Genomic DNA, 25,660 nt, shown 5'->3' on the forward strand with positions numbered 1-25,660 from the left:
AATCCTACAGCCATATTTTACAGAGAACTTTGAGTCTTAGAGAAGGAAGTGACTTGCCCAAGGTCACATAGGCAATGATAACTCATGCTCACACTTTATCTAGTGTGTCACTGTTGAGTTTGTATATTATCTTCATTGAGTAAAGGAGGATTCATAGAGCCCAAGTTCAGTTCAGTCCACATTTAAGTGTGTCCTTTGTGCCAGACACTGTGCTTGCTAGGGGAAAAAGTGAGACAATCCCTGCCCTCAGGAAGCTTATTTTCTATTGGTCAATACAACATATTCTTGGGTGACTCTATGCTGAGTCATCTCAAGAAGAAGAAAGCACTTAGAACTCTTTTTTCCAGAAGGAAACCAGAAAGTTTATCCTGAAGGAGGAGGCACCTGAACTATACTTTTCTGTAAACTGGGCATTCCAGCTGGGAGAGGTGAAGAAGGAGGGCATTACAGGCATGAGGACCTTTGCACAAATATCTGGCGGCAGGAAATGGAATGTCACATACAGGGACCAGCTGGCAAGTATGAGAACTGGCTTTGAACTCAAGTACTCTAACTTCAACCAGTGCCCTTTGCAATCATCAAGTGAGGGAATGCATGCAAAGTCTTTTGTAATCATAAAGAGATGGATGGATGGATGGATGGATGGATGAAGAGAAGCTGGAAGGGGGAGGAGAAGCCTCAGGATAAAGTCATCCCAAAATGACCCTGGTTCTGAAAGAGATCAAGTCCTAATATAATAATTAATGATAAACAATAATAAGCATTTAGCCTATAATACTTTAAGGAGTGCAAAGTTCATTACCACTTGTATTAGCAGAGTTTTCCTGAGCTCTCTGGAGATCACAGCTGGGACGGTATCTGGTAACCCCAGTGTGGACCTCTTAAGAACCGTCCCCTTCACCTTGGCAGTGATGGCAGCCGCCTTTGGTGAATTACATCCTTAGTTAAGCTGGTTGGTGAGGTCATCTTAAATGCTTGCCAATTTCAGCTCAAGTGGGCATTTTCTAGGCTGCTGCCCGTGGGGGACGGGTAGCTAGAATGTACAGTGTGACATGATAAGTACCTTAGATGGCCCTGAAGGGTCCTCCATCCTTACCTTTAAACCTAGCTCAAGCCCCAGCTCCGCATAAAGCCTCCCCTCATCCCCCTGCCCCCGTGCTCCCCAGCTGCTAGTGACTCCCTGCAAATTTCCTCATATTTATTTTTATATATTTATATGTGCCCTTGTATGTAACCTCCTTGAGGGTAGGAACTCTTTTGCCTTTGTTTTTGTATCCCCAGTACCTAACAATGCCTTGTACATTGTAGGTGGTTAATATATGCTTGTTCAGTGATTGATTGGGTGAGGTCTGAGGGAGAAAATGATTATCAACCAGGAAGGCTTCCTGGAAGAGCTAACATTCCATTTTGACTTTAAAGGTCATATTGATTTTCATCAAAGAGAAGAAATACAGGCATGCCGGGCATAGAGAACAGTGGGAGCAAAGGCATGGAGATAGGAGACTACAGGATGTGAGGGTGTGGCAAAAAGCTCCATCTCTATCTATCCATCTACACATCCATCCGTCCGTCTGTCTGTCTATCCATCTATCTATCCATCTATCTATCTATCTATCTATCTATCTATCTATCTATCTATCATCTATCTCTCTCTCTATCTATCTACCTATCCATCTGTTTATCTGTCCATCCAACTATCTATCCATCTATCTGTATCTCTCTGTCTCTATCCATCCATCCATCCATCTATCCATCTATTTGTCTGTTTATCTGTCCATCTATCTATTCATCCATCTCTGTATCTTTCTTTGTCTATCCATCCATCCATCTATTCATCCTTGTTTTCTGTCAAATCCATCTATCCACTTGTCTATCCATTTCTCTGTCTCTCTATCTATCCTTCCTTCATTATTCCTCATATATACAAAATGAGGGAAATGGACTGGGTGACCTCTATAAATTCTCTTTTCCCTTTAAACCAATAATCTTGTATGTGATCAATAAGTTGGAACATTAAGTGTTCAGATGGTATACTTAAGTCTAGAAAGGTAGTGTGATTCTGGATTTTAGAGGTCTTGGATGCTGGACAGAGAACTTTTCATAAGTTTGCTTTTAATGTCTATGCTAATTCTTATGTCCTGCCAGCTTGGGATCTCAAGTCTCTGGGCCTGGTCGAATTATTTTGGGAAAGGCAGGAGGATGAAGAGTATAGTGAAGAAAACAGACTTCTCCACCTCCACCCCAACACCCAATTCTGGGTCCCTTGTAGGTCACCAACCTCCCTGAGAAGATTTAAAGTCATAGATTTAGAGCTGGAAAGAACCCTGAAGTCATCTAGGCAGACCTCCTCATTATACAGAAGATGGGTTGAGGCCCCAGGAGGTTAAATAGTTTGCCTAAGGCCACAGAGGCAGTAAGCATCAGAAGTGGAATTTGAACCCAGAACTGACTTCAGAGCCAGTGGTCTTTCTGCTGTCCCAGGGAGATTTCTTCCTCCTTTCATAGGGACCAGATGTTTGGTATGTGGGAGCCTTCAGTGGTTCTATCACCAGTGGTGATGGAATGTTAAATTAAAGGGAGAGATGGCTGAGTGAGGTGTTCCTTCCCATTCCAGGGTAGATAAAACATGTCTCCACTGGTAAGGTTCATGACCAGAGTGAAGGAGGTGACTTCTGTCTGTGGGGTCACTTAGAGTCCTTTATCTTGCCTTGTACAGGTCACCTGACTGGAAACCTTTTTTTCCATGGTAAATAACTGTGTTAAGGACAAGACCATTTACAGAAGCTGGTACAGGACTCATTAGTTTGTTAACAGCTTAAATTTCAGCTTCAGATTTGAAACTCAAAGAGCTCATCTAATCTGAACTTTTCATTTTGTGATAAAGACAAGGCCCAGTGGAGGAAATAGTTGACCCAGGGTCACATGGGTTGTAAATGGCAGATCACAGCCTTGAATCCATGTGCTGTGACTTCATGTCCAATGGATTTTGTTATCCTTTGCTACCTTATGCTAGATTTTTCCTGGAACAGAGACGTAGCCTGGAAAAAAGGACACTTTCTAGCTTTTACTCATGGCCTAGCGGAATGAATGAATGAATGAGTACCTATTAATCACTTAGATATTCCAGCAACTGTGCTAAGCACTATACAGCAATACAAATATGAAGTGAGACTCTAGTCCCTGCCCTCAAGGGGTTTTCATTCTAGTGTTAATCGATCCTTTTTTTCAGTGTCTGAATCCTCATGATCCTATTTTGGGTTTTCTTGACCAAGATACTGGAGTGGTTTGCCATTTCCTTTTCTAGCTCATTTTGCAGATGAGGACACTCAGGCAAACAGGGTCAGAGCCAGTAAGTGTCTGAGGCTGGATTTGAACTCAGGATGATGGGGCTTCTTGACTTCAGGCCCATTTCTCTGTGCACTATGGAACCACCTAGAAAGAGACAAGCATAGGGGAGTGGTGGAAGCCACCAGGGTCATTTTGGTCTGTGAAGTCAGTGGGATGGTGAATGGAATGATGGTGGAATTGGTTGACATTCCCTATATACCTGTGTGATCTTGTATAAACCCCTTGTCTTCCCTGTACCTCATTTCCCTCCTCTGTCAATTACAGTGAGCTACACAGAGTATCCCCTAAAGTCCCTTCTAGTTTCAAAGACAATCTTATGAACAAACATTCCTTGTTCACTTTGGTGGAAATGTATATTTGGGGAGCACCAGGCTAAAGAGGTCACCCTCTCTCACTCCACACTGGGAGTTCCCTGGCTCTTCCCCTCCCCCAGGCATCAGATTTAGCCTTATTTCATTTTTTCCATTCTGCCTCTTGTCCAGCCTTGATTAGTCAATAAAAAAATCTGCCTTTATAAAAATGATAATTATAGTCACTCATATTTTATAGACTTAAATTGTCTGGAAGGGATAGACAGACCTTAGAGGTCCAATAGCACTCCCCTTTTTACAGATGCTGAAGTCCCCCCTATTTGAAAAGGGGAGCATGAAACTAAGAAAGGGGGTATACATTCCCAGCTGTTAAAAGGTTTTCCTTCTGTTGGAGACGTGCCTGGGAACCCAGCGGCTGGAGTGGGTCTCATGAACTTTGGCATTTGGAGAAGTGCTCAGTGGGTGGCAGGAGTTGGGGCTGCTTGGGCTTAGCCATCCAACTCTCCCAGGCTCTTGAGATAGTCAAGTGTTTCTGCCTCTAATTGGTCTATTTCTCCTTAAAATATCTCCTTCCCTCCTTTCCTCTCCTACTCCTGTCTTCTCTTTCTTCTACCCCCAGAGCATCACCCGTCAGCATCCTATATAGTTTGGACCTTTGCTGAGGGCAAGCTAGTTGCCTTGGTTACCGCTGGAGTAGTCTAAACCATCTGGCTTTTAGATATTGCTAATTAAGCTGATATTTTGGGACCTGAAAGAGTCCAGTTAGCATGGGAAAGAAAGAGGGGAGGGATGCGTTGAGAAAGAGAAGAGGAAGGAAGGAAAAAAGCAAAAACCAAAACCACCACGCTCCCATGTCTCCAGAGGGAAAGGAGAGGGTGCCTCTTTTGTTCAACATTTTCTGCTGGAACTATTTGAAAGGTTGCCTGGGGAAGAGGGAGAGTGGACCCGGAGGGGCAGTACTGAAGAGTGTATTCATCCATCCACTGCTCCCAGCTCTGCCCTCTGGGGGCCAAGCAAAGCCAGTCTAATGGACAGTCTGGAAAGTGGCCCGGAGGCAGCCAGGAGCCTTCAGAGAGAATCAGTGGAAGGAGCTGGGAATGTTTGATGTGGAAAAGCTTTAGGAGCAATGGGGAAGCTGTGGTCAAATATTAGAAGGGCTGTTATGGGAAAGAAGGAATTAAATTGTCCTGCTTGGCTCCCAAGGGCAGAGGTGGGAGTTGGCATGTGTGTACTTTGAGCCTCTAGAGGTAAGGAAATCTCCCCAGAAGAGGGCTAGGCTGTTTGGGAGGTGGGGGTTCTAATCGCTGGAAGTCTTTTGGCGAATGGGGCCCTGGGTTTTATAGAGGATTCAACTTCAGGTGCTGGTTGAGATCCCTCTTCACAGTGATTTCATTGCTTGTTCAATAAGAATAAATGTTTGTTATTGAGAGTCTTGAGTAAGCTGTTGAGAATAAACTTGCTGGGCAGGGATTATTTTGTTTAGGTCATTGTATCTGACTTTTTGGGACCCCACTGGAATTTTCTTGGTAGATATACTGGAGTGGTTTGCCATTTCCTTCTCCAGCTTGTTTTACAGATGAGAGAACTGAGGCAAACAAGGTGAAGTGACTTGCCCAGGGTCACACAGTTAGTCAATGTCTGACATTGGATTTGAATGCAGGTCCTCCTGCCTCCAGGACCAGCGCTCTCTAGACACTTCATAAATGCTTGATGATTTGAGTGAGTGAGCGAGTGGTATGGTGGAAAGAATGGTAGATCTGGAGCCAAAAGACCCAGGTTCAAATCACAGCTCTATCAGCAGTGTGACTGCCAGCACAGCAATTTATTATTTTTTATTATCTAATTGGTTAGTTTGTTATTTATTATTTCTCTTAACCTTATTTGCCTCATCTGTAAAATGGGGATAAAAAGGCACATCTAACTTCTATAGGTGGTTTAATGCTGAAAAAATGTGTTTGGATGATGATGATGATGATGATGATGATGATGGTGATGGTGATGGTGATGATGATGATAGCTTATATAGTTTATATCTAAAGTTTGCAAAGCACTTTCCAAATATTATCTCCCTTGAACCTTGCAACAACCCTGGAGGTAGATGGTCTTCTACTCACAACCCATATGACCCAGGGCCAAATGTTTTCCCTCCTTTTATGCAGATGAGGAAGCTGAGGCCAGGGAGGTTCTGAGTGGCCAGCCCAAAGTCACATACCTAGTGGAAATCAGAGGCAAGATTTGAACTTAGGCCCTTTGACTCTGGAGAAGGGACATTTTCTACCGAATTACATAGCCTTCCTCTCTCACCACATCTGATCAGATACTTGAAAATGACTCTCATGCCCCTTTCCCCTCACACATTCCCGAGTCTTTTCTTCTCAAGGCTGAGTATCCCCAGTTCCCCAATGGAGCCCTCCAAAGAAGGGCTTTCCTTCTTATCCCCATTCAGGCTACCCTTCTGTGCCCCCATTCTGGCTTGTCCATGCTTTTCAAAATGGGGAACTTGGATTTGGCCGTGGTCCTCCACATGAGATCTGATGAGAAAACTACTTAGGAAGGGTCAATTTTGGTCCCCACCCTGAAATGGGGCTTAACTCTTTAACCTCAGTGGAACAGGATTGACTCAGGCTCCCTGGGGTCCAAGGTCTGTTACCACATAAAGTACAACTGCAAGAATATAGTCCTCATGGAAAATCTCATGACCCACTGCTGTTGCCTGAACCCATTCTAGGTTAAGAGCATCTGAGGAGGGAGAAAATTCTAGAATTCAGAGCTGGAAGATATGGTACCTACAGACCTTTCAGTCCAAATCTCCTGATTTTACAGATGAATAAACTTAAACTTTTTTTTCTTTTAGGGAGGCTATCAGGGTTAAGTCCAGAATGACTTGCTCAGGGTCACATGGCTAGTAAGTGTCTGAAGCCAGATTTGAACTCAGGTCCTCCTGATTCCAGGGCAGGTGTTCTATCTACTGTACCAACTGGCTTCCCCCTTAAACTGTATTTTAGAGAAGGCAAATGGCTTGTCGAAGAGCACAGAGCAGGATTTGAACCTGAATCACCCTTGACTCTAGATTTAGCATTCCAAATCTAGGTTTTCTATCACATTGTATGACCTCTATTCCAACAACATTTTTTTAAAACTTTTTTCATGCCTTTTGCTTCTATATCCTATTAATTTCTGAATTTATTCTACTACAGAAAACTTTCCCTTTTACCAGAGGTTTTTTTAATTCTCTGTTGTTTTTTTTTTTTTTTTAAGCAATCAGGGTTAAGTAACTTGCTCAAGGTTATTTCTGGGTATGTTGCTGAGTGTCTGAGCCCGAATTTGATCCAGGTCATCCTGACACTGGAGCCAGTGCTCTTACTCGCTGAGCTACCTGGCCACCCCTCAGAGGTTTTTTTTTTTTTTAAATCTTACCTGACAGCATATGTAACATTTCATTCCTCTTCAATGAAAGGAGGGAGCTGACCTTGAAGCCAGGGAGACCTGGGCTCACTGCTCAGACTATAAGTTACAGAGGGTCTATAACACCCTGCACTGGGAGAGGGAGTTTTCTCACCTGGGAGTTCCTTATGCCAATGAAATTGCAGATCCAGTCCCAATCTCTATTCCTTTTCCAGGATCTGGCTTGGTCATGATAATTATAGGGTGTTGTAATGGGAATGCAAATTTGGAAGATCTTCCCTGCCCCTAGGCTAAAGTGCACCTGAAGCCTGGGGTGGGAGGCTTGTTTTTCAGTAGATACTTTTTGATTGGCCAGTGGGTCAATAAGGTTGCTACATTCTCTGAGCCAGGAGAAGGCTATATAAGCCCTGATGTGAGGCTTTGTTTTGGGGGCTCACTTTTCAAAGTGAGCCCCGTGTTTTCTCTTTTTTCTGGGGAGGCGTTGGCCAGGGCCCCCCCCCCCCTCCCCCCCCCCGGCTTTGAAAAACCCAGGTGTGGAAACCCAGATGTTGACTGAGTATGGATGTAATGGTTGGACAGTTTGAAATCTGTCTACTAGATCTGTTTCTGTCTTGATAATTCTGCCTGTGTACTTTGAAGTTCGGGGTGCTGACCTTTTCCCCTGAACAAGGTAAACGATATATGTCTGACTGATTAAAGTAAGCTTGTTAACCCATTTTGAGTTGCTTTCCTTTATCAAAGCAGATCCAAGAACCTGTGTTGGAAGCAACCCTGAGGACGCTTGGGGTGCTTGCCGCTACAGGTGTCCATTCCATTTTCATCATGGTGGCCATTGTGTGTATTGTTTTCCTGGTTCTGCTTATAGCATTGTATATCAGTTCATATAAGGCTTCTCATATTTTTCTGAATTCCTCATATTTGCCATTGATACCATCACAATAATCTGTTACATTCATACTCCCTAAGTAGGTTTGGACATTTCTCAAGGCATGAGACATTATTTGTTTCCACTTTCCATAGCAAGCATTTAGTAACTAGAGTATTCATGGGTGACTGATTGCTACCACAGAAAGTACCACTATTACTCTTGATGCACTTAGACTTTTAGTTTTGTTTTTGGTTTTGTCCGTTAACCTTGTGATATGTGCCTAGGAGTAGATTCTCTAGGTCAAAGTGCATAGATGTTTCAATGTCTTTTTTTCCCCACACGATTCCAAATTGTTTTCCTTATTTCTTGTGTTTCTTTTTTAATTTATTTTTTTCAGAAATAAACAAAGTAAATAAACAAATATCTATTTTCTCTTCCTCCTCCCTCCCCCTCCATTGAAAATAAAAGAAAAACCAAACCTTTGTAACAAATATGTACAGTAAAAACTCCCACGTTGACCATGTTGGCAAAACACCTGTTTCAATTTGCATCTTAAATCTATCAACTCTCTGTCCAGAGGTGGGTAGCTTCTGCTACTGTGGGCCTTGTGGAATTGTGTAAAACCCCTTATTTCACAGTGGAGGAAACTGAGACCCAGAAGCAGAAATAGAAGAGAGCAGGTGTTTATATAATACCTACTCTGTGCCAGCACTGTGCTTAAATGCTTTATAATTACTATCTTTTTTGATCCTCACAACAACTCTGGGGGATAGGTGCTATTATTCTCCTCATTTTATAGATGAGGAAACTGAGCGACACAGAGGGGAAGTGACTTGCCCAGGGTTACTCCACTAGCAAATGTCTGATGTCAGATTTGCGCTTGGGTCTTCTTGAACTTGCATCCCAGCGGGGCATGCCCACATCTGTTCGTCCTCATTCCTGTCACTGGCCTGTTCCTCCTGTGGCAGGGGCAGAATTCTCAAACACCAAGGCCTCACTCATACCTGGACCATGGAAAAGGTCCAAGATCTGGCATCCTTCATCTTTGGGTTTGGGGCCATATTACTAAAGTGTTCTTTCTCTCTTTCCAGCCCTGCTCCAGGGACCCTCCTGTTGTGTGAATTGAAGAAGAGAACAGGAGAACAACAATGGACTCATCCTGGGAAAGTAAGTGAGGCCTCTGCAGAGGCCCTGTCACGGGAATGACTGGTCTGCAGGCACGTGGGGAAGAGTGATGTGCTGAATATTTAATAGGGCCGCCTGCCGGCAATTGGGCACCATTAATATTTTATTGGTTTTGAAAGCAACAAGAAGCAGGATATAAAATCTTGTTGTCTCTTCTAATTTTAGCATGTAAATGAGGTGTGTGGATTGAAAAACAAAATTAAAAAAAAAGATGGCGCAATGACGATAAGCATTGTCTTTTAGGGGGAAAGATTTGCCTGCTCCGACTAGTTTGAATCTCTCTCAGTCCACATCTGTGGGTTCATCAGTGCATGGAAATGCCCATTACCAATACATAGCTGCAACTCCCATGTCACTGAAGAGTCTGCTTTATTTTGGGTGGTTATTTCCTGGGGGCATTGGGAGCTTAAGGGACTTTTCTAGGGCCATGAAGCTAGTATGTGACTCCTGAAGCACTTTCTGAGTCTCAAGCTAGGTCTCTACCCAGGTTAGAATCATCACTCAATCCATGAGCATGGATGAAGCACCATCTAAGTTTGTGTGCCAGGCACACTGTATGCCTTCGAAGAGCTTATATTCTGTTGGGGAAGACAACAAAGACATAGTCACAACACATGCGAGACTGACCCAAGAAAGCAACTGGGTGGTGACAGGAAAGGCCTCCTGGAGAAGGCTGTGCTAGAGCAGAGTAGTGAACGGAACCAAGGATTCCCAACATCCTCCTGGTTTGTTGTACAGAGGAGGAAATGAGGCCTCCTAGAGCTTAAGCAACTTGGCCAAAGTCACACAGCTAGTTGGGGACTGAGCCAAGGCAGGGATCACAGGATTCCAGAGTTGGAAGGGACTTTAAACACCAGCTGGGCTAGCCTGGACCTGACCTCAGATCCCCTCCTTACTGTCCCCAGGTAGTGCTCATACACGGTCTGCTTCAAGACCTCTGGTGAGGGAGAAGCTGCCAGTGAAGCTCCCATGTGGACAGCTCTAATTTGGAAGTGTTCCCTGACATCAAACCTAAATCTGCCTCTCTGGGACTTCCAGTCAGTCAATCAACAGGCATTTATTAAGCACCTACTATATTCGGGACACTGTGCTAAGTGATAGGAGTGAAAAAAAATGACAAAAAAACCCAGTCCCTGCCCTGAGGCTCCTGGAAAAAGGTGGGATTTGTGCTGAGTCTTAAAAGGAATCTAAGGGAGCCAGGAGCGGCTACATTCCAGGCAGTAGGCACTGAGTCAGGCCGTGAGAATGACGTGTGTGAAAACAGCAGGGGGGCCAGTGTTACTGGATCAAAGGACACTTGGTTGTGGAGGAAATTAAGGTGTGAGAAGGTTGGGGAGGAAAGAAGAGACCAGGTTAGGAAGGCCTTTATTTGATCCTTGAGGGTAATGGGGAGTCTCTGAAGTTCACTGAGTAGTGGGGTGTGATATAACCAGACCTGCACTTTAGGAAAATGACTTTAGCAGCTGAGTGGAGAATGGATTGGAGCAGGGAGAGACTTAAGGGAAGGAGATCCACCAGCAGGCTATTACAGTGATGAAGCCTGCACCAGGCTGAAGGTTTACTGGCCACAAAGGCATTCTTTTAGAAGGAATATTGGCATACCACAAACTTGTCAGGATTGATGGGCAAGCTGCTGCCTTTGATGACCAGAGTATTCTTGGAATTAAGGTCACTGGTTTTTTTTAGAGGCCTATATATAGCTGTGTTTCCGGGGATTGGTGATTTAGACCCTTCCAGATGGAAAGACCCTTTAGACTATCCATTGCTTCTGATTGCACCCTGTGAGGCTAGGCAGAACAAATCCATGAATTATTCCCTTCTGGTCTTTGGATGATAGGGGAGTAATGATAACTACTCATGTCCTTGTCATAATTTAAGACTTACAAAGTGCTTTCCCCAAGGCATTCCTATAAAGGTACCTAGTACAAATATTACTGTGCCCATTTTATAGAGGTGAAGACTGAGGCTCAAACATCATAGGATCATAGAATTTAGAGACAAAACTCTAGAAATCATCTAATTCACCCAGTTTTAAAAATCTTTATTTTAACATTTATTTTTTGTTATTTTGAGTTCCAAATCTGTTCCCTCACTCCAGCCCCTCCCTCACTCATTAAGAAAGCAAGCCATGTGATATCAATTATACATATGAAGTCATGCAAAACATATGTCCATATTAGCCATGTTGCAACAAGAACAGAAATAAAATGAAAAAAGAATTCAGTCTATACTCAGCTTATTAGTTCTCTCTCAGGAAGTGGAAACCTTTTTCATCATGTACTCCACCATTTTACAGATGAGGAGATGGGCCTAGAGACATTAAGAGAGTTATGTCAAGGTCATATAAGTAGTAAGTAGCTATGAAGTGCGATTTGAACCCGCAACTTCTTCCCTAAGAGCTACCATTCTTTCCAGTTTATGTAGTGCTCCCTCCCCATGTCATACAGTCAGTTACTTAGGACACAGCTGCTGGGGATGGCAAGGTAGGGAGACTATAAAGAGAAGAGCCTGTAGCCAGGGCCTGGGCCAGGGCACTGACGCTTCCCTGCTCTCTGCAGCCCATAGAGGCCCTTGTTCGTGACTGAATACCACTGTCTTGTGTTTTGTCCTGGCTCCAGGTAGACCTGTGGAGTGCCTGCCTCTGCTTCTGACCCCCTCCCCTTCATCACTTCTCTCTTGGATTTCAAAGCTCTCTCCTGCCTTCTCTGTAATGTCTCCCCCTAGTCGGGTTTGCTCACTCTCCTGAGTGGCCATCATTTGCTGGGTGGCTGTTGGAGCCCCTTTTTTTTCTCCTGAATGGGTTTGCATTGGGTCATCCCTTGACCCTCACCTGCTTCCCCATGGGAACCCGGGCCTACACTTAGTAAAGAGCTGGCCAGGGGTCCATGACCTTGGCATCTCTCACACTGAGCCCTGGCCTTGCCAAACAGCCATTTCTGGGAAAGGGCACATCCCATTGATAAAGCCTGTGGGAAGGTCCCGTCCTGCATGCCACTTGGCCCAAGCAAGAGCACAGAGCCAGGTGCAGCCTTCCCAGGAGGCTTTGGGGCAGGCCCTCTACTCTGCCTCGTGATGAACAAAATGGCAAACTATTTTAGTCCAGTTTTTGAAAAAGCAAATCAGAGCTCCTGACCACCACAATAAAAGGTATCTCTCAGCTATATCAGCTCCACTTCCTTCTAGTCCACCACAGGACAGGAAATAACATGGCTCAGCTCATTCGGTATATCCTTAACATAAAAGCACAGATCTGTCATCACACAATCAGGCAAAGTGCATGAGCTCTGGTACATGGGATGGCTGCTTTGGGCCTTTTTCTTGCTTCCCCATGGACTCCATAGGACCACAAGATTTTGAGCTGGACCTTAGGATCATCTACATCAACCCTTTCATTTTACAGAGAAGGAATCTGAGTCTGCATCCAAGGCCTTTACCACTTATTCTCCCTGGTAGATCGGGCAGGCCTAGAATAACTGACCCCAGAGAGATAACTTTGGAATTTAGGGAAGAAGGGGTAGACAGTTAATCTGGAGAAAATGAGAGATCAGATAATCAGTCAGCAAGCTTTAAGTGCCTACTGCATGGCGGGCACTGGGCTGGCAAAGAATGAAGCTGTCTCTAATTCTGATAGTGTTTCTCTCATTTATAATCACAATGACCCTATTGAAATGAAGGTAATAAAAAAAAAAAATAGGACATTTAAAAAAAATCCAATTAAAGAGGCCAAAAGAGTAGGCCAAGAACCCCCGGAAGCCTTACTGCAGGGGTCTTTCTCATTCAATGACCCAATGTAATTAACAACTCAGCCGATCTAGGCATGTGTGTGAAACGCCCATCACACACCTGGACATACAAAGACAAAAAGCCAGTTGGCCATTTCCCATCAGGAAGTCACATCGACATATGAGTAAATACTGATTAGATACTAGTTAAGCACAAAATAAGTCGGAGGGGGCAGTATCTCATTAGCACATGAGGGGATATGTTAATATTAGCTCATATTTCTAGAGGGCGTTCAAGTTTGCAAAGTGAGTTAGAGACATTACATTTTGATCCCCACAAATCTTGAGAGCTAGGAACAATCATCCTCATTTTACAGACGAGGAAACTGAGGCAGAGAGGTTCAGTGACTTACCCAGGGTCACACAGCTAGTAAATGTTGCAGGCAGGATTTGAACTCAGGTCTTCCTGACTCCAGGTTCAGTGCTTCAACCACTGAGCCACCTAGCTGAGGTGGGATTTGAACTAGGTTCTTCCTCACTGAAAGTCCACCCTATCCAAGGTACTACCCAAGATTTTATATTCTGATGGGCTGATGGGAAAAGGCCCAGCAAGGTGTTGGTAAAGTCCACTGAATGGTACCTTGGCCCTTCAGCCTATAAAAAGAGAGGTGGCTAGGGAAGTCTAGAGACCTGAATTCTGCTGTTGAATCCTACCTCGAACTGCTTTGTGTCCTTGGACCAGTCACTTAACTCTCACTGTTTCAAATTCTCCTTTTATCAAAGGGGAGGATTTAGTAGGTGCTTCTTACTGCCCCCTCCATAGCCTTAAGCAAGTCACTAAACCTCTGTGAGCCTCAGTTTCCTCCTCTGTAAAATGAGGGTACCTTCCAGCTCTAACCAGTTTGATCTTTGGAAACAATCTCAAAGCTCTCTGAGGAACAGCATTTTCTGAATGGAAAAGAATAAGTGTTTTCCCGGGTCCCTGACAGCCTGCCTTTCTTAAGTCATCAGGAGAAGGGAAGGGGCAGTCCCTGGGGGCCCAGTGGTCAGGTACATCTTGGTACCATTGAAATCTGCAGGAATTGGAAGGGAAACTCAGGCTCCAGGAAAGCCCCTAGCTAGGGGTGGGGAACCTGTGACCTAGAGGCCACACGTGGCTTTGAGGCCACAGGTTCCCCACTCCTGAATAAGCAAAGGAAACCTTTAGCCATCACAGGCAGCCAGTTTGCTGGAACCTTGATGGGAAGCTTGTGGTCAGGTTGGCTGAGGGAGAGAGAACCAGGAAGAACCCTGGATCCAGCTCTCTGCAGCAGCTCTCAAAGTTATCTCAAGAAAAAGACATTTTATTTGTTTGTTTTGGGTTGTAAGTAGTCATCAACTAGCCTCAGGAATGCATTGGATATTAGAAAAATGATTTGGTAACACTTCATTCTGTTGGGGACATCTCTGTACCATGCTCTGCCCCCTGCTGGCCTCTTTGGGATTAATCCTTAGCCCGAGATGGGGATGAATGAACAAATGGCCAGCCAGCCCATGTACGTTTTATGGGCCAGACACTGTGCTAAACCCTGGGCAGATAAATTTAGAAGTGAGACAGTCTTGCTCAGAAGGAGATGGCATAGACAGGGGACTAGTAACGGAATGTTTGGGGCAGACCCAGAAATGATGACTAGATCCACAGAGCGATGAATTGCCGTGCCCTTCCCGAGAACGATAGACACATGAATTAGCCCAGAACCATCTTGGGGACCCCAGAGATATCAGAAGTGCAAGGGGCCTTAGAAGTTCCCTTCTCAATGTTGAGGGTATAGGAATCCCATCTATGACCTGCCTAACAGAGTCAAGCCTCCACCTCAACCCTTCTGGTGATGACAGGCTCACTGAGTTTCCCGAGACAATCCCTTTGATACAATTTAACACATTTATTGGGTACCTTCTATATGTGCCAAGGACTATAATAAGTTCTGGGGGTCCCTTGACTAAAATAGTCCCTTTCATTAAGGAAAATACACTCCTTTGAAGGGAAATAATGTGTATAGTATACATACACAAATATACATAGTAACACATACATACAGATTTCAGGGATTGAGGAGAACTGTCACAACTGGGGAAATGGCAAAGGTCTGCTACAGGAGGCCATACCTGAAGTGTGCTTCGAAGGAGGCTGGAGATGCTGAGTTATGGATGAGTAGAGAGGGAGAGCATTCTGTTGTTGGACAACTCCTGCCCTGTTCTATTGCATCTTCCCAACCCAGGGACAGGAGAATCTGGTGCAAAGGTTATGGGACGAGATAGATCAAGATCTGGGTTCTACTCTCCCCTCTCTCCATTGTTTCAGTATAAGGAAGCAGGACAGGGCAGCTATGATGGGCCCCATTTAGCCTGAATACATCAGCAGGGCTCAGGATGGCCCACCAGGGATCAGGCTGCTTTAGGAAGTGGATTTCCCAGAAGAAGCATCATTCTGTGCCTTCTCAAGCAGAACACATGACAACATTGGCCGTTTTCCTAATGGCTTAGTCATTGTGCTCTAGTCAACTCATTATGACCCTGGGCAAGTCACTTAACCCTGTTTGCCTCAGTTTCCTCCTCTATAAAATGAGCTGGGGAAGGAAATGGCAAACTACTCCAGTATCTCTGCCAAGAAAACCCCAAATGGGGTCATGGAGAGTCAGACAGGACTGAAAATGACTGAGCGACAACAGCAAATGATCCTAGGAATTATTGAACTCTGAGGATCCTGTTGTCAGAGGTATAGGTCTCATTTCTTCATTTGTAGTTTCTCTGTCACATCTCTGGCTGTTAGGCTGTCTGCTATCATGTCTTGCTTCTCATTTTCTGTTTCTAATTTGCTGGGGAAGTGACGTTGCTAGGTTTGTAGGAAGCTGGTGTGAAGTAGATTGGTTCTGGCCAAATTATCTTACCTACAAAGAGGATGAGCCTGGGTTCACAAACATTGTGACATCTGGTTGGGCCTTTAGGGGTTCCTCTCTTTGTTTTGGGGTGTGCTCTGAATGGTGAGATAGAACACTAGAGAGTTTAGAGCTTTAAGGAACCTTGCTTTCTGCCACAGAGACCTTGGATGAGTCCATTTCCCTTTCTAGGCCTCAGTTTCCTCATTTGTAAAAACAAAGGTGTCCTCCAGTTATGAGGTCACAGGAACTCAAAGAGACCATAGATATCCACCACCTCATTTTACCCATGAAGAAAAGTGAGTCTCAGAGAGGTTGAACAGCTTACCTCTGGTCACACAGCTACTTAGTATCAGGGGCAGGATTCGAATCCAGGTATTCCTGTCTCCTAAGTCTGTAACTCTTATCTATCCCCTATTCCCTAACTGCCTTATCAGACCCTTCATTTTATAGAAACAGCTAGGTTGGCCCAGAGTCAGCAAGACTTGAGTTCAAATCTAGCCTTAGATACTTGCTTGCTGTGTGACTCTATATATCACTTAACTACCTTCTGCCTCAGTTTCCTCATCTGTCAAATGGAGATAGTAATAGCATCCATCTCCCAAGGGTGTTGGGAAGTTAAGATAAGACATTGTAAAACACTTTGTAAATCTTAAAGCTCTCGATAAAAGCTCATTATTGTTACAGATCAGGCAGCCAAAGATTAGATCATGGAAGGGAGCTATGCAAGGTCAAAAATGCTAAGTAACAAAAGCCAAGGAGGGCCTTTGATTCCAAATCCAGTGATCTTTCAACTGTACCACTGCTTTTTATTTTTTTTGAAGAGGGGAAGGCAAGACAATTGGGGTTAAGTGACTTGCCCAAGGTCACACAGCTAGTTAAGTGTCAAGTGTCTGAGACTGTATTTGAACTCAGGTCCTCCTGACTTCAGGGCCCTGCACCACCCAGCTGCCCCAACCAGTGCCTCTTAATCAGGGTCCCCGACACATGCTTCCCTCTCCCCCTTTTAGACCCCATTTTAACATCACAGTTTATTCCAGACCTTTCCCTCCCTATTCCACACAAGAATAGCTGTTAATATCTACTGAATGGGAAAATACTGAATGCCATGAAGTAATGCTTTTAATGAATTTATATTTTATTCATAACAACATCCTCCATGGACATTTGGATTATAGTAGCATGTATCTCTTCAAGACACATTAGATGGCGTTGAACTGATGATCCTCTGGTCCAGTTTATTCAGACCATAGGAAGTATGTCAGCTTTTTTAAGAATCCCTCTCTGCCTTCCGGGCTGAACTCAATCACTGCCTCTCACCCAGGCAGCTAGGTGGTTCAGTGGTTGGAGCACTGAGCCTGGAGTCAGAGAGACCTGAGTTCAAATCCTGCCTGCAACATTTACTAGCTGTGTGACCCTGGGTAAGTCACTTAACCTCTCTGCCTCAGTTTCCTCATCTGTAAAATGAGGATGATTGTTCCTAGCTCTCAAGATTTGTGGGGATCAAAATGTAATGTCTCTAACCACTTCGCAAACTTGAATGCCCTCTAGAAACGTGAGTTAATATTAACACATCCCCTCATGTGCTAATGAGATACTGCCCCCTCTGACTTATTTTGTACTTAACTAGTATCTAATCAGTATTTACTCATATGTCGATGTGACTTCCTGATGGGAAATGGCCAACTGGCTTTTTGTCTTTGTATGTCCAGGTGTATGATGGGCGTTTCACACACATGCCTAGATTGGCTGAAAATTACATTGAGTCATTGAATGGAAAGACCCCTGCAATAAGGCTTCCAGGGGTTCTTAGCCTACTCTTTTGGCTTCTTTAATTGGATTTTTTTTTTTTGCCTTTTTTTTTGGAGGTCAGTTGGGGTTAAGTGACTTTCCCAAGGCCACACGGCTAGTTTTTTTTGGTGTGTGTGTGTGTGTTAAGTGTCTGAGGCCGGATTTTAACTCAAGTCCTCCTGACTCCAGGGCCAGCCACTCTACTCACTGCGCCACCTAGCCGCCCCTAATTGGATTTTTTTTTTAATGTCCTATTTTTTTTATTGCCTTCATTTCTGAGTATATCTCTTCACCTGCCTTTTGGGCCTGGAGTTAGGAAGATCCCAGGTTCAGATCTAGCCTCAGACACATACTAGCTATGTGCTCCTGAGCAAGGCTCTTAGCCTCTGTTTGCCTCGGCTGCCTCATCTGTAAAATGGGGATAATTATAGCACCCACCTCCCAGAGTTGATGTGGGGTTCAAACAAGAGAATATTTGTAAAGCTCTTTGTAAACCTTAAGGCACAACATACATTCCAACTGTTATTATTAACCCAGTGAATGAACTTGTGATTTCATTGGTACCGGGAACTCCCAGAGGAGGGAAGTCCTTCTGCCAGGAAGATTAGCACCTTCTCTGCAATGTAGTGTTAGAGAATTGCCTCCAGCACTGAGAGGGTCACACAGCCAGTATGTGGTGAAGGCACGCCTTGAATCCAACTCTCCACATACTGCTGCACTGTCCCTGCATCCCTTAGAACAAATAAATGAAAAAAAAAATGAGGAGGGAGAAAATCAAAAGTAATTCCCCCCTCCCCACCCCCCAGAGAAGGGGGAGAAGTGTCACTGGCTGTTTGGTCATCACTGATGACGCCATGAGGGCCCTATGAGGCTGCGGGCTGAGGTTCCAGACCTGATATCATCAAAATGCTAATCCTAACAGGGAGGGAGGATGCAGGCTGTGTCAAGTGTGAAGAGAAACAGGAAGGCAGTGAAGTGTGGTGGAAAGTGCTGGCTTAGCAGGCAGAAGACCTGGGCTCATATCCTGCCCCTGTAGGACTTCGGATTTGCCAGTTGTGTGACCTTGAGCAAGTCATGTAACCGCTGTGTGCCTCAGTTTCCCCAATTGTAAAATGGGGGTAAGAATAACATCTGCTTCCTGGGGTTGTTGTGAAGACCGAATGAGGTGATTGTCAAGCACTTAGCCTAGTGCCTGACATATGGTCAGTGCTATATAAATGTTGGTTATTATTGTTATCAGACAAATCACTTAAGGTCACTGAGCCTCAGATTTCTCATCTGTAAGAGGAAGGTTTTGGACTCAGTGGCCTCTGAGGTCTCTTCCCCTCTAGACTTAGGAACTTAGGATTCTAAGTAACAAAGTACCTTATTCTGTCAATCGAGGAGACTTCCTTAAGTGCTTACTGTGAAGGTCAGAGAGAAGGAAACCTGGTAGGAAGGTGTCCTAGGAGACAACTTCCACTACGCGGGAGTAGTGAGAGAATGTTAGGTCAGTGAGGTTGGGGCAGTGTGGTGCTGTGGTCAGGGTTCTGGATTGGAAGTCGAAGGACTTGAGCTTGAATACAATTAGATACCAAGCTCTGCTTAGCTCACTTTGGGCAAGTCACATCTTCTCTGGGCCTCAGTTTCCTCCCTTGTAAAATGAGGGAGTGGGACTAGCTGAGGGGCAGCTAGGTGGTGCAGTGGATAAATCAGGTGATGTTTTTTAAAGTGCTCAGTGTAGTCCCTGGCACGTGGCAGTCCCCTCATCAGCCCCATCTAGTTCTGATCTAGGATCCCAGGTCCCTTTACCTCTCTGGACTTCAGTTCCTTCCTCTGTAAATGAGAGGGTAGGATTGGATGGCAGCTGAGATCCTTTGACTGCAGTGAGCTCCCTCCCTGCTGTCAGATGCTCTGCACACTTTAAAGTGACCCTCAAAGATACATAAGCCACAGTTATTAGCCAGAGACCAAGAGGCCTGGACTTGCTGAGGATGCCTCCCTGACATGTGCCCCTCTCTCCACAGGTACGTGCCAGGTGGGCAGCCTGTTGACAGAGAGCTGAAGAGGGCACCTCGGCCGTGCCCCATCCCACCCCCTGTCCTGGGCACAGCATGCGGCTGAGTGCTCGGCGGCTGCTGCTGGCGGCCGGCCTCATGCTGGCCTTTGCGCTGGCCACCCACCTAGGGCAGCAGATGCTGGCGTGCCAACAGCTCCTGTCCTCGGGTCGCGGCCATGGCGTGATGCGGCCTGAGCAGGAGGAGCTGGTGATGGTGGGTGCCGACCAGGTGGAGTACCGGTACAGTAAGGAGATGCCGCTGATCTTTGTGGGGGGGGTGCCACGCAGTGGGACCACCCTGATGCGGGCCATGTTGGACGCCCACCCAGAGGTGCGCTGCGGTGAGGAGACACGTATCATCCCCCGCGTGCTGGCCATGCGCCAGGCCTGGTCCCGCTCTGGCCGGGAGAAGATGCGCCTGGACGAGGCTGGGGTCACGGACGAGGTACTGGACGCGGCCATGCAGGCCTTCATCCTGGAGGTCATCGCCAAGCATGGCGAGCCGGCCCGCGTCCTCTGCAACAAGGACCCTTTCACCCTCAAATCTTCTGTCTATCTCTCCCGCCTGTTCCCCAACTCTAAGTTTCTGCTCATGGTGCGGGACGGGCGGGCGTCTGTGCACTCCATGATCACCCGCAAGGTGACCATCGCCGGCTTCGACCTCAGCAGCTACCGCGACTGCCTCACCAAGTGGAACAAAGCAATCGAGGTCATGTACTCGCAGTGCATGGAGGTGGGCCGGGCCAAGTGCTTGCCCGTCTACTACGAGCAGCTGGTGCTGCACCCCAGGCGTACCATGCAGACCATCATGACTTTCCTAGGGATCGCCTGGAGCGAGGCCGTACTTCACCATGAGGACCTCATCGGCAAGCCAGGGGGGGTCTCTCTGTCCAAGTGAGTAGACTTGGCTGGCGGGTGCCGGGACCAGGGCTGGAGTCTTGTGAGCTCCACAGAGAGCTGTCCAAACATAGGCCTGACCAGGTCACTCCCTACCTCAAGAAACTTCAGAAGCTCCCTGTTGCCTCTAGGATAAAATGCAGACTCTCCTGTTTGGCATTTAATGCCTTTCACAATATCGCTCAGGACCCGGATTCAGAACTTAGTTCTGCCAGTTAGTGTTGACCTCTCTGGGCCTCAGTTTCTTCTTTTGTAAAATCTCAGTAACAATAGCGTCTACCTCCCAAGGTTTTTGTGAGGGTCAAAGGAGATATTTGTGACGCACCTAGCATTAGCACAGTGCCTGGCACGTAGTAAGTGTTATATAAATGTTAGCTGTTATTACTACTACTGTTAATTAGTTTTTATGTCAGTGCCCTTCATGCATTCCAGCCAGACTGGTTTATTTGCTATTCCTTACACACACATTGCATCTCCTGTCTCCCGGGCTTTGCTCAGGCTGAGCCGCATGCCTATAATGCCCTCCTTCCTTCCCTCTTCCTCATGGACACGCCCTTGCTCTCCATACAGCTCTGCTGAAGTGTCACTTCTCACAGAGCTCTCCCCGAACAGCTTGTGCCTCTCCAAATATTTTACATTAACATGGTATATATTTTACATTAACTTATTATTTTCCCCCAGTAGAACATATGGTCCTTTGGGGGAGGGCCTGTTTTCCTTTGTCTTTGTATCTCCAGCACGTAGCACAGCGCCTAGAACATGGTAGGCGCTTAATAAATTCTTCCTGACTGATTGGATTTCTCAGGAGCCCTGGGACTCAGTGGACCACTTTGAAAGAACTGGCCACTGGGGCCGTGAAATTTCCCTCTAGTGGTATCTTGTAAATGGAATTTCCTGGCACCTTCTGAGAAGGGAGCAGGCTGGTTCAATGAACACTTATTAGGCACCTACAGCATGCTAGCCCTTATGCTGAGAACACAGACATCGATGAAAATAATTCCTCCTCTCAGGGAGTCTGTATTTTGCCTGCAGTGGTTGACGTATGTGGGGAGGAAAGTGCCATGTACACAAATAAGAAAATGCAGAACATAAAGATGCAGCGATTTCAGGCGTAGAAGAAAGTCTTTGTGTGATGAATGACAGCTGGGCTGAGGTTTAGGAGGAGTTGGAATAGCCAAGAGATGGAGGGGAATGGGGAAAACATTTTAAGCCTGGGGCACAGCTCACACAAAGGTCTGGTGGTGGTAGACAGCCTGTGGTGCCGTTTAGTACACCAGTTTGGCAGCAGCATAGAGTGACTTGGGAAGTGCAGAGTGACACTGGGCCAGGGAAAAGGACTGGAGTGACTTTAAGGGTCAGTTGTATGTTTTCCTAGAGGCAGTAGGGAGCCATGGAGGCTTTTAGAACAGGTGAGAGGTTCGGTCAAACCTGGAGATCTAAGATCTGAAGAGCGAGGCAGCAAGATGGAGGGAAAGGGTATGGGCCTAGGGGTCAGAAGAACTGGCTTCCAAACCTAGCATTGTTAGTGCCTCATTCTGGGACCTCTGGGAAGTGACTGCCCCACCTTGAGCCTGTGCCTCTGTAAAATAAATAAGTGAAAGAGTCAGTCTCTGAGCTCCTCCCAGCTCTGACATTCCCTGTTCTAAGGCCCCTCCCAGCTCTGACATCCCCTGTTTTAAGGCCCTCCCCCTACCTCTGACATTCCCTGTTTTCAGACCCCATCCTAGCTCTGAGATTCTATATTCAAGAGCCCTTTGAGGTCTGACAAGATGCATTCTCTTGTTTATTTGCAATCTCTAAGGATTCATTCCATGTCTGAAATTCCATGTTTCTAAAGAGAAATTACTATAGGAATCTCTTTTAATGTTGGTTTCCTATGGACAAGTCTGAAATCTAGGCTGTAAAAAGAGAGGGTCGTACACACATACATACATACGTACATGTACATATATACATATATATGTGTATGCATATGTACATATAAATTATTGGGGGCAGGAGCCAGGATTGGATAGCCCAGCCTGTGGCATGGGGTCCCGGTTAATCCTGAGGCCTCATTATATAATTGGCATCCATCAAACATGGATGCTGCCATCCCAGGATAGCAACATCATAAGGGTCCCTTCCCAGCCTCTAGTAAGAGGTGTACATGGACCAGTGGACATTGGGTTTTGCGATCTTTGCCGCCTGTACACACCCAGGCACTGATGGTCAAAATAACTCCTCCTCTTTTCATCAGGCTTGCAGATTTAAAAAAAACCCCCTCTTCACCCAACCCTGCGTGGCAGGTAGAGCCAAATTTCTTCTCTCCATTTTCCATATGAGGAGCTGAGTCCTAGAGAGATGGAGCCAGCCTCTGGCAGCTCGAGGTAGTGGCCAAACCAGTAACAGGCCCTGTCTCCTTCCTGCTGGACTCCAGCTATAACTGTCTTCCCTCCAACCATCTCAGTTCTCTGACCTTTTGTGTCTGGGTTTCAATGGTTGCTTTACCCAATGTTCAACAGAAAGTTCTAAACAAAAGAGATTCAGGGAAGAGAGCCGTGCGTTAGGGTCGGGGGACCAGAATCCACATTTCATTTCGGCCACTTCTTAGCTGTGTGACTTGGACAATCTCCTTCCCCTCCCTGAATTTCACTTGATAGGATCTCATGTGATCAGATACCAGGCAGCTCAGAGAGGAAGAAGAGAACCCTTAAGTTTCTTTCACCAAAGGTTCTTGAGCCTCAGCACTGTCCCATGCTTTGACCCCCAGTGGTTTGAGTGGCTCCACACTCCTCCTTCCTTCCTCCCCAAGATCTAAAGTTAGGGAGGCTGGTTAATGGACATGACATTGGGAATGCCCATTTGGACTGTACCTGGTCTCCATTTCTTTTCAACCATCCCAGTTCTCCAGCCTCTTCTGTCCAGGTTTCAGAGGGAATCATGGCATCATGAGGACCTTGGAGAGCACCCAAGTTACAGCCGTGGGCTAATGGGTGGTATCTCTCTGGGAAGCAGAGTAGCAAGACGCTAGGCTCCGCTCCAGCCTTCCACTCTGCCTTTGGTTTCCTCATCTATACAAATAGATTGTTTGGCCTCAATGACCTGGAAGTTCTTTTCCACCAGACACCCGCAGATTCTTCTGTAGTGAGCATGGACCAGTCTAGATGGACTCCCTCAGGTGTCACTTTGTAATTAGAAAATCCTGTAGCATTTGTGATTCTGTCAGTCTCAGTAATTCCTGGCTGGGGATTCCCTTCACTGACACAGATCACAGCCTCTCTGTGATGTTGTAAATTCGATTTTGCCTTTCTTTGTAGCTTAACACAGTACTTGCCATATAGTGAGTGATTAATAGATGTTTCTTGGCCGAATGACTGGTATATGAGCCCTAAGGGGTTATGTGAGACACATAGAGATTAAGTGACTTGCCCAGTTTCATCCATCAGGTATCTCCAAGGCAGCACAAGAAGCCAGGCTCTTCTGAGTCTAAACCACAGAAGTCTGTCCATTGTACTGCACTGCCTCTTTATAAACCATGCTTTTGGAGACCCACCAGGACAGAGATGCTGCTGCTGCTGATAAGAGCTGACATTTCCATAGCACTTTAATGTATTCCACACATTTCACTTCTATTATCTTATTAGTTCCTCACAACCACCCTTGGAGTGCTGCCATTTTCCCTTTTTTATCAGCCTCAGGACTAAGGAATTTAAAGTGATTTGCCCAAAGTCCCCCAGCTAGGAAGTGTCAGTAATAGGATTTGAACTCAGGTTTTCCTGACTCAATATCCAAAGAAAGACAGGAGATAGGTCTCCAGTGCCAATGTGTGCCCAAGACAGACTCTTTTACTGTGAGTTTTCTGCTCAGGATGACTATTGGCTAAGGATGGGTTGGACTCAGTGGTCGCTTCTCATCCTGGCTTTCTGTAACTTTGGTCCCTCAGCCCTTTAACAATCCTGAGATATCTCTGCAAAGATTCCTCATGAGCCAGGCCCAGGAACCGGGTTGAAATATTGCAAGAGGTACCAAGATGGAGACAAGAGGAGATTTTTCAGGGGTAGAAGGTGGCATCATTAACACCCTTGTGTGACTTGTACACCAGCACGGGTGGGAATTTTGTGGGATAGTGCTACACATTGTTGTTTAGTTGTGTCTGCCTCTTGGTCACTCTGGGGGCCATAATAATAGTGTCTGTGGGGTTTTCTTGGCAAAGATACTAAAGTGGTTTGCCATTTCCTTCTTCGATGGACTAAGGGAAACAGTTAAGTGACTTGCCTGGGATCACACAGCTAGTAATTTGATTTGAACTAGGATTTGAACTCAGGTCTTCTGCCTCAGTGATGCATATCACTGAGACCCGTTAGGAGTAGTATGGACCAGGCAGAGATGCCATGGAGGTTAGAATGACTCTGAAAAACCACGAGATCATATACTTAGAGGATCCCAGTGGCCATCAAGGCTGATCTCCTCGTTTTTTTGTTTGTTTTGAACAAGATTTGTTATTATATCGGCATAAATAACTCCCTTATGGTCTTAGACAATGCCTGGCCCATTGAAAGCTTCAGTGACCCATTCAGACGTTGCACAGCAAGTCTGTGTTGGACGCCATGTTTGAACTCACTTCTTCCTAACTCCGTGGTTAGCTCTCTTTATGCTATGGCTACCTTTCTTCCACCATTTTACTGATGAGAGAACTGAGACCCAGGGATATTGGGTATCTTGCCCAAGTTGGATCCCCAAAGTTAATGGAAGACTAGAAATTGAGCCATATCTAATAAGAGGATGAAAGATCTCGAACTCATGCCATGTGAGGCTCAGATGAAGGGACTCGGGCTGTTGGGAATGGGCATGAGAGCTGCCTTGAAGTATTTGAAGGGCCATTGTATAGAACAAGGACCAGACTTATTTTCTCTGGCCCCAGAGGATAGAACTGGGAGCCACCAATGAGTAGATGTTACAAAGAGCCAAATTTCAGCTTGGTGTAAGCAATAACTCCTTCCCAGTTAGCACTGACCCAAAGGGCAGTGTGCTGATGAGGGAAGGGAGTGAGCTCCCCATCACCAGAAGTCTCTAAGCAAGGACTGGATGACCACTTACTGGATAATGGAGAGGATTCTTGTTCCAGTATAGATTGGACCAAACAAATTTTTGAGCTTCCAACTATGATATTCTGTGATTATAAGCTTGTTGAAAAAAAA

General features: G+C 45.7%; 1 protein-coding gene across 2 annotated transcripts in view; it reads left to right on the forward strand.

Moving 5' to 3' along the window:
- The window catches only part of TPST2 (tyrosylprotein sulfotransferase 2), a 58,881-nt gene extending 38,373 nt beyond the window's left edge, over window positions 1-20,508 (forward strand). For both annotated transcript variants that reach the window (XM_069081836.1, XM_069081837.1), the window contains 2 exons: window positions 9,024-9,099; window positions 19,552-20,508. In XM_069081836.1, coding sequence (XP_068937937.1) covers window positions 19,639-20,481 — 843 coding nt within the window. In that variant the 5' untranslated portion in view covers window positions 9,024-9,099; window positions 19,552-19,638 and the 3' untranslated portion in view covers window positions 20,482-20,508. The remainder of the gene's footprint in view (window positions 1-9,023; window positions 9,100-19,551) is intronic.
- Window positions 20,509-25,660: the final 5,152 nt, after the last annotated feature.

This window comes from Petaurus breviceps, unplaced genomic scaffold (assembly GCF_028583685.1).
Source record: "Petaurus breviceps papuanus isolate PSGF00001 unplaced genomic scaffold, PetGlider_PUasm1.0 99, whole genome shotgun sequence".
In the NCBI taxonomy this organism is placed as follows: Eukaryota; Metazoa; Chordata; class Mammalia; order Diprotodontia; family Petauridae; genus Petaurus; species Petaurus breviceps.